General features: G+C 42.4%; 1 protein-coding gene and 1 long non-coding RNA gene across 2 annotated transcripts in view; one reads left to right on the top strand and one right to left on the bottom strand.

The window, feature by feature from the left end:
- Positions 1–6,047: 6,047 nt before the first annotated feature.
- Positions 6,048–7,121, bottom strand: LOC116077434. The gene is made up of 2 exons (XR_004113244.1): positions 6,789–7,121; positions 6,048–6,318 (listed from the first exon to the last, which is right to left on the bottom strand). It is a non-coding gene; the product is annotated as an uncharacterized LOC116077434 (long non-coding RNA).
- Positions 6,878–9,468, top strand: part of Ppm1e (protein phosphatase, Mg2+/Mn2+ dependent 1E) — a 132,457-nt gene continuing 129,866 nt past the window's right edge. Inside the window, exon 1 of the mRNA XM_031351975.1 lies at positions 6,878–7,627. Within this exon, the coding sequence (XP_031207835.1) occupies positions 7,173–7,627 (455 nt within the window). The 5' untranslated portion in view covers positions 6,878–7,172. The remainder of the gene's footprint in view (positions 7,628–9,468) is intronic.

The raw sequence follows: 9,468 nt of genomic DNA, 5'->3' as shown, positions 1-9,468 counted from the left end.
AAAAAAAAAAAAAAAACAAAAAACTTTCATACACTAAAATTAACCAGACCCCAAAAATGATACAACTCAAGAACTTCTCAGTTACAGCAGAACTAGAAGAATAATTAGCTTTCTGAGCTCTTTCATAGCTCATTTTTATTTTTTCAAAGATTCTATCTATCTATCTATCTATCTATCTATCTATCTATCATCTATCTATCTATCTAAAAGACAATGTCTTTCTATAGAGACCTGGCTGTCCTGGAACTCACTAATTAGACAAAAGCTGGCCTTGAACTCATTGCCTCTGCTTCCTACTCAGTAGTGTTAGGATCAAAGGCGTGCATCATCATACCTGGCCTTTTAGAAAATTTTAAAAGTTTATATTCATGTATGCCACATGTGTGTAGGTGCCCACAGAGATCAGTAGAAGGCATTGGATCCCCTGGGGTTGGAGTGACAGGAAGTTATGCCAGCCTGAAGTTGGTGTTGAGAACTAAATTCAGGTCCCCTGGAAGAGCAAATGCTCTAATCCCACCTCTCCAGCCCCCACGTTCAGTTGTTGTTGTTGTTGTTGTTTGGTTTTTTTGTTTGTTTGGTTGGTTGGTTTTTTGAGACAGGGTTTCTCTGTGTAACCCCAGCTGTCCTGGAACTCACTCTGTAGACCAGGCTAGCCTCGAACTCAGAAATCCACCTGCCTCTGTCTCCCAAGGGCTGGGATTAAAAGCATGTGCCACCACTGCCCAGCGTTAATGCTGTTTTCTTAAAAATATAAAAACCACTTTGAAAGATAAAGCATGTTTTATTATTTGAGATATGATATTAGCTTCAAATCATTGACCTTAGAAATTAGGAATATAACAACTGAAGTTTTTAAAAGCAGTATCTCTATTTTTCCCTATAAGCAGATAAGAAAGACGTATTTTAGAAAAGATAGAACATATAATCTAGATTTCCATAACTAAGAGGATATCAATTGGAGATAACTTAAGAAGTTACAGATTTTTAAAAAGTACATGCCTTAATTATTCATATATAAAACATTAAATTTCAAATTAATGGAGCATTTTTAGAGCATATTTAGAGTTAGCATGTTTACTTTCTTCCTATCTCTGTTTCTAACATCCTGTGTTTATAACTGATGACCGCCACTGGTTTGTTAGCATCCACTGATGTCCATATTTACATCAGAGTCCACTCGTGCCTATTATATAGAATACTGATATGCTTCTTCTATTTCAGATTGTTTTTAAAACCTCTCCTTGTCTTGAGTATTGCACTTGATAATTTTAGGAAATAATCCACTGCTAACTTTGTTTTAGGTAAACTCTGTTCCAGTAGAATCTTCAAGACTTAAAATTGCTTTAATTTCAGCTTAATCCACTTTAAATTCTGTCTCATATAATCCTTGCATAGTTTAAGCTATTGTTATTATATCATTTTAGTTAAAATACCTGCAGAAAATTATTTATATAGTGATAAAATTCTATAAGAAGATTTCTCTAATTTCTCCAAGATTAGGAACCTGGAAGCTGCCACCATCCCTAGGCTGAAGGAAAAATGGAAGATGATGTTTCTAGAGCTCAGGGACTCAGGTCACTATCCGTAGCCTGAGGTCCAGTAGACGTTTAAGGGGAGCAAAATACAAAGAGAAAACAGGTTCAGGAGTCGACAAAGCAATGCTGTGGCTTTTTTGCCCTTCTCACTTATAATTTCTTGTCAGTGCCCCTCACTGGGCAATGACAATTGAAAGGCAGCTGTCAGTGGAGCCTGGTGAACACAGTCTAAATGGGTCAGCTCCACAGAATGTACAGAGTGGGAGAGGCTGGGGATGACAGCATCGAGGACAAAGGTCAACACCAAAGTCAACGCTTCAAAAATCAACTTTATTAAGGTATAATTTATGTACAAAATATTTATTTTAAATGCATATTTTAGACCTTTTACACACTAGGCAAGTGATCTATCAATGAGGTACAACCTTATTATCTCTAATGTATACTTTGATAATTTAATAACTCATAACTCATGAAACCACCCAGTTAGAGAACATTTTTGTTTTGTTTTGTTTTGTTTGAAACTATGTAACTTTCTCAGGCTGTCCTGGAATTCACTCTGTAGACCAGGTTGGCTTTGAACTTACAGAGACCAACTGCCTCTGCCTCCAGAGTGCTGAGATTAAAGGTGTGCACCACTACACTCAATGACAGAGAACATGTTAATGAAATTCACGCTAGCTACTTTTCCATAAATTCCAACTCAGCATCGGTTCATGCAAAGAAAAGCCTGTTGCCTCACATCTGGTTAGTTCAGCCTTTTTTTCTGTTGTTTATTTGTTTGTTTTTCTTGAGATGTTCTGGCTATGCAGCCTAGACTGACCTTAAACTTGCAATCTTCCTGTCTCAGGCTCCTGAGTGCTGGCATTATAGGCATGTACCAACCCACCATACCACATCTGGTTTAGTCTTGCCTGTTTTAGGATGGTATCATCCTAGTGCATATATCCTATATGGATAAAGTCATATAATACGAATTCTTCTGTTCAACTGAAAATATTTTTATGTTTATCATGTTTTTCCTGCATGTACTGTATGTGTACCATATGCCTGTCTCATACTTGCAGAGACCAGAAGAGGGCATCCAGTTCCCAGGAACTGGAGTAATAGAGGATGGGAGCTGCTGTGTGGGGACTGGAAACCCATGTCCTCTGCCAAGTACGTGCTCTCAAAAACTGAGCCATTTCTCCAGACCTGATTTGTGTACTTTTTGTGTCTCAGTAGGCTTTTATTTTTATTGTATGTGTTTGCTGCACACACACACACACACAAACATACACACAAAGTACATGCCCGTGTCCAAAGAGGCCAGAAGAGAACATTGGCTCTCCTAGAACTGAGTATACATGTGGGTACTCTAAACTAAACTTAGGTTCTCTACAAGAGAAGCAATGAGAAACTCTTAAATGCTGAGCCATCTCTCTAGCCCTCTCAACATGTTTCTGAGGTTTATCCAGTGTGTCTGGTTTTTTGTTTTGTTTGTTAGATTGTTTTGACATAAGAGGATCTTACAGTAGCCCAGGCTGGCCTTTAATTTACTATGTACCAAGCAAGGCTTGGCTTTAACTCTTTATCTTTCCTTTCCTTTCCTCTCCTCTCCTTTCCTTTCCTTTCTTTTTCTTTCCTTTCCTTTCCCCTCCCACCTCCCCTTCCTTCCTTCCCTCCTTTTCTTTTTTCTTTTTTCCTTGAGACAGGGTCTCACTATATATCCCTGATGGCCTAGAAGTGCTATATAGACCAGACTAACCTCAAACTCACTGAGATTTACCTGCCTTTCTAGTGAATTGGGATTAAAGGTGTGTATCACCACATCTGGCTCAATTCTTGATCCTGTTGTATTCTGAATGCTGGGATTCCAGGCATGTACCACTACACATAGCCTAGTTCTTTTTTTGTTTTGTTTTGTTTTGGTTTTTTTGTTGTTGTTATTTTTCCTGCTTGCTTGCTTCCTTCCTTCCTTTCTTTCTTTTCTTTTTTCTTTCAAGACAGGGGTTCTCTGTGTATTCTTAGTTGTCCCAGAACTTGCTATTTAGGCCAGGCTGACCTCAAATCTATAGATCCATTTGCCTTTGTCTTCCAAGTGCTGGGATCAAAGGTGTGCACCACCAACTGCTGGGCTGTAGTTCATCTGTTTTTATTGACAAGTAATATTCTGTTGTGTGAATTATACTAAAATTATCTATCTTATCTGTTCACATTCCTTCCAGGTCTGAGATGTTATAAATAGAACTGTGAACATTTATATTCAAGTTTTCATGTATGTTTTTGTATGTATGACAAGTTATTTCTCTTGGGTAATATCTGAGAAAATGTCTGGTTATACAAGAAACTACTAAATTCAACATTTTTCTACCCTTACAAACATTACCATGAAAATTCATGAGAGGATATTGTGCATTTCCTTTAACAAGCTAAGGTCTTAGAAGAACACTTTTTGTAAGAAAGATATCTCAAAAGAAATCACTTTACATTTTATATACATTATGCTTGTTCATAGCTTGAGTTTTTTTTTGTTTTTTTTTTTAAAGATTTATTTTATTTATTTTATGTGTATGAGTACTGTAGCCGTACAGATGGCCATGAGCCATCATGTATGTGGCTGCTCTCCGGCCCTGTTCGCTCCGGTGTAATTCACTGTAGCTGTCTTCAGACGCACCAGAAGAGGGTGTCAGATCTCATTATGGGTGGTTGCGAGCCACCATGTGGTTGCTGGGATCCGAACTCAGGACCTTTCAGAAGAGCAGTCAGTGCTCTTACCCGCTGAGCCATCTTGCCAGCCCAATAGCGTGAGTTTTTAATGAAAAAAATTCATCATATATTTCAGCAAATCCTAAGATCATATCAAGTGCTAATAACGAAATTTGTTTTAAAATGCACTGGCAGTAAAGTATGGTCTTATTTTCCAGAGAAGATGCACACAAATACAAAGATGAGAATAAAGAACAAACTACATTAAGAGCAGAGAAGAATGTTCAGGTGGTCTGAGAAAAACCAGTTGAATGTAGAAAATGACTCTGAAGAGTCTGAGAATGTGCTAGGTCTCATCACATCTTCCATTAGATAAAAACGCAGTAGCATGGACTTAGAGGTGTGAGGAGAAAGGGAAACAGACTGATGGGAAGATCGGACTGCCACCTGACATGGGCCAGCCACCTACACGGCTGCTTTGAGATCCCACCAAGCACTGCTGCCAGCAGCCGTGGACAAAGCTTGCTTGCTAAGAAGAATGCACTAGGATCTATATTGATCTTTGTAAAGGAGTGTCTTCGTTAATATAAGCAAAGACGCCTCTCATTTCCAGCAGCAGAGGTGTAGGCTTTTTCTTTTATTCTTAGAAGCACTGTTTTACCAACATACATCATTTCCCTTCGATGTGTGGGCTGAGTCATAAATTAATGTCACAAATGTCATCTGAATGAGGGAGGCGGCTACATTATGAGGTAAGAAGGTGTAGCTTGACATGAGTTGTTAGCGTTGACAGCTACGCACTCCTGAACTAAATGTCACCATGTTAAAATTGGGGATAGTAAGAGTTTGTTGGAATGTTAAATCAACGTTTAAAGTTGCCGCAGCCTAGAGAGATGTCACTCCTTTCTAATTATTATTATTATTATTATTATTATTATTATTATTATTATTATTATTATTATTCAAGGTCATACTACATAGCCCTGGATGACCTGGGACTTGATAGTTAATCCAGGCTGACGTAGGACTCAGAGTGCCACTGGCCTCTGCCTCCAAAGTACTGGGATTAAGGGCTGTGCCACCCACCACATCAGCTCTTTTCTAGGGTTTCTGAAATGTAAGCAGGTAGGTTGAAAACAAACAACTTTGAGGGCTTTCTTGGCATCTCATGGAACAGTTTCTTTCTACAGACTAATTAGGTCTTTCCTTTCACCTTAGGAAAAAAAATAGACAGAAAATTCCAAGTGCATTATTTACTATACACTTTCTATCATGTATTATTTAATCTTGACCTAGGAGAGAGCATAGAACTCTTTTTCATGATACCATTAGTAAGTTCAACCCACTTAATCTTAAAATAACAGTATCAGGTCAGGGATTTAAAAATACAGCATTATAGGAAAACAGTTGGCGAGAACGCACCCTCTTCTGTCATTAATAACTGACTGGAAATGGTATTTCAGATCCTAAATCCAGCTGAAACCCAGAAACAACAAATGGAGGGATGGAGTGGATAATTTGTGACTACGTGTTTTTTCAAAGCAGAGGGAAAAAAATCACTATGTTTGTGCTGAATTACATGCTGCCATGGATGTGCCAGTATGCAGCAATGAGGCTATCATCCATACAGCTGTACAACACAACACCCTGCAAGCACCCACCACCAACATCATCACCATGAAGCCTGAAAATAATAGGTTTGTGTATCGTTTGGTAAGAAAATTAGAATAATTTAAAGTCATTTCGGTTCTAGCTTGGGGAGTGGGGAATAAGAAGAGACACAGGAGGTGGTGGGGGAGAACAAACAAAATATAGACAAAAAAATACAGATTATATGATAGTATAATATAATATAATGACATGCATTATACAGAAACTAAGGAGGGGCTTTAGGGTGGTGGAAAACTTACAAGTGCCATCTACCATTTCAACCACGGATTGAATTCTTGTTGCATCGCTTGCTTCTGACCTTGAGCAAAGTCACTGTTTTTTTAAGGCTTGTTTCCTCATCGGTAAAACAGCCATAACGGTAATATCCTTTGCCTTAAAGGGCTGTAGTGAAGATTAGAGATGAACACGTGTAAACTGCAAAGCCCTGTATAAATAAGACATTGTGTGGATACCAGGCACAGATAGACTTTCATAGAGCAGAGTTAAGGGGAAAGATTCTAAAGGCTTTGGAGACTTAGATCTGGGCACTAACACCAATGCCACACATAAAGTCTTGACTTTAAAGCAAGTGAATTACTATTTAATTTCTCACGTTTATCTTTTTGAGAAAGGAGGAAACATAGAGTCAAATGAAAGAACTTAGGCAAAGGAAACTACCCTTTTGGGTGCTTGCGCCCCCACCTCTACTTTTTCAAGGCATATCATCAGTAAAAGATGTTTACTGTGTCCTATCGTATTAAGAGATATACGAAGGCAAGGCAAGCGGATAAGGAAACTGAAGTCAGTACACTCCTGCTGAAACCAACGGAGATGTCTCAGGGCTTAACAGGAAACTAGGATCTTCACCCCACAAAGACCATTCGAAGTTGGAGTGCGGGAGTCCGGCGTCCTTACCACTCCACAGACTCGACGGGAGGGACCCTGGAATTCTTAATTAGAACCGGTTGCCATGGCGACAGTCTCCAGGCAGCGTGGGCTGAGCTCTCGGTAGGGATTGCGGGTGGGCCGCCGCTGGACCCTGTGCGCGCGCCCGCCACCAACTTTCCCTCCAGACCGGCGAGGGGTGGCGCGCTCCGCCCCCGCCCCCGGGCCGCGCACGTCCGAGCTCGGTGGCGCGCACGCCTGCGGGAGCCCTCTCCAAGCAACCCAGTGCTGATCGCCGGTGCCGGTGCGGCCGTTCCCCCTCCATAGCGGGAGGCGAGGCTCCGAAGCAGCCCCCTCCTCCTCCAGGGTTCACCTCCTACCTTCTTCCCTGTGGACCTCGGGGCATGAGCAACGATGGCGGGCTGCATCCCTGAGGAGAAAACTTACCGGCGCTTCCTGGAGCTATTCCTGGGCGAGTTCCGCGGACCGTGCGGCGGCGGCGAGCCAGAGCCCGAACCCGAATCCGAGCCCGAGCCCGAGCCCGAAGCGGAGCTGGTTGCCGCTGAGGCGGCCGAGGCTTCGGGGGAAGAACCGGGGGAGGACGCTGCGACGGTAGAGGCGGCCGAGGAGGGGGAGCAGGACCAAGACCCCGAGCCCGAAGAGGAGGCGGTGGAGGAGGAGACGGCGGCGGAGGGCGAGGAGGAGGAAGAGGAGGAAGCGGCTGCCCTGGGGCACTCGGCCGTGCCGCCGCCGCCGCAGCCCCAGCTGCCGCCGCTGCCCCCGCTCCCGCGGCCGCTGTCGGAGCGCATCACCCGAGAGGAGGTGGAGGGCGAGAGCCTGGACCTGTGCCTGCAGCAGCTCTACAAATAGTTAAGTAGCGGGGCTCGGCCGCGGGTGGGCCGCCATCCCCGGGGTGCTGGCCTGGGTCCCCGTCCCCGCCACCCGTGTCCCCGCGGGGCACCCGGGCGGTGTCCCCCCGTCTGCCCCCGGCCGCTCTTCGCCGGCCCTCTCGGCCAGCTTCTCGGCCACTTCGCACACCTTTCTCCGGAGCCTTCCTGCCAAGGTCTTCCCTCCTTTCTTGGGCTTCCCATTCTTTCCAGCGCCTTTCTTCCCCGGGTTTCCTCCCACCTTCATCTGTGTGTCCTTTCCCGGGCTGCGTTCCTTGTTGGGCGGCGGGGACGCGCGACTCCTTTATAGACTGTAAAGAGGTGCCTTTCCTACATAGCCACAACAAAGCTAATACTGTCCAGAGGACCCCAGACCCCTCGATTTTCCGTCAGGCGCTCGCTGTTGAAATGAAAAAGGCTCCATAGATGGCTGTCCTACGTGAGAGCCTAGTATCATACTTTACATACATTTGACAGCTCATAATTGAGAGCGGTAGGGAGGAATTGGGAAGGAAGGGTAAGTAAAACCCTACCGAGCAAGCCTTTAGGTGAAAAGACCGGGTGGTAATTCAGAAAAGTCAGCCTGGTTGGATAAAATTGCAATTAAGTGCAGTATTTTCAGTCCATTAAGTAGATGGGGTGGGAGGTGGGAGAAAAGCAGATGGCTTAGCTACCCAGATGCAAGTCTAAAATAGAAAGGTCAAGGCTTTGCCTTTCATCCGAGTTCTGCTTTTTATGGGCTTGAAATAGAAACGGTTTACAATCGCGTTTCTTTCCAAATGGAATTGTTCTGAAATACTGCCTTGGCAAACACTAGTAAACCCGAGAGTCTTTTGCTATTCAGCTAATAGTTGTAATGAAAGGTGTTACTCTGACCACCCAAAAAGTTTACTACTGCAAGATTCATCGCAGCCAAGTTCAAACCCACTTCCTGGATTTCTCCAAAGCCTGCAGGGGCCTAGAAAAGAAAGCTATTTTGTCTTCATCTGACCTCGTAGATAACTGATCAAACCATTCTGCTGTTTAAAGCTTGTCAAAGGGAAAAGCCACGGAGCAGATCTGTAGAATTGGACTGTGTGGATGCCACACTTTATAAACCATCTAGTAATTAATTTTAAAATACTGTTCAATTACCAGAGGACTAGTGTGTTTTGGGGAAATGCAAAAATAAAATGGCGTGTAATACCACCACATGGGGATAAGCAGCATTAATGGTTTAGAGGATTTCCTCTTTTGTAAACTATCAAAGAATCTACAGAATGCCATTTTTTTTTTAAAAAAATACATGATTCAGATACTTAAATATAGTGGAGATATATTTCCACTATATCTTTACCAACGTAAAGGAATTTATCTCAGACTAGTACTATCTGGACAGTTTTTACTTTTACATATACACTTCCAGAATTGTAGGGACAGTTTAAGGATTAGAGAATGCTCCTCTACTGTCGTTAATGTTGTACAGTCCTGAAAACTTAAAGGCTTTTAAAACTGAGATGTACAGAATGAAATGGTAAAATGTGGGTGGGTTGTTTTTTAATGTGATAAGGAAACAAGATTAATCTTAATGTACATATCAATTAGAAAAATGATTACAATAAGAAGGTGATCATCGGTGGAGCACTGAAGTCTGTGTTTGAGTTAAAACTAGCAAAATTACAGTTAGAAAATATTATTTCCCCTTAAATAGGACACTTACACCCTGACTTTACATAAAATCAGACTTTGTACTGTATTTTGTTCTGATGCTAGTTGAGATAAAATGGCTGGCTCACGTATGTAAAGTATCTTTAAGGTCCTTAGTGGGTTAAAAGTTTCAAAAT

The sequence above is a fragment of the Mastomys coucha genome, unplaced genomic scaffold, assembly GCF_008632895.1.
Source record: "Mastomys coucha isolate ucsf_1 unplaced genomic scaffold, UCSF_Mcou_1 pScaffold5, whole genome shotgun sequence".
In the NCBI taxonomy this organism is placed as follows: domain Eukaryota; kingdom Metazoa; phylum Chordata; class Mammalia; order Rodentia; family Muridae; genus Mastomys; species Mastomys coucha.
Note: the sequence above shows the minus strand (reverse complement) of the source record. Positions and strands in the feature narration are given on the sequence as shown.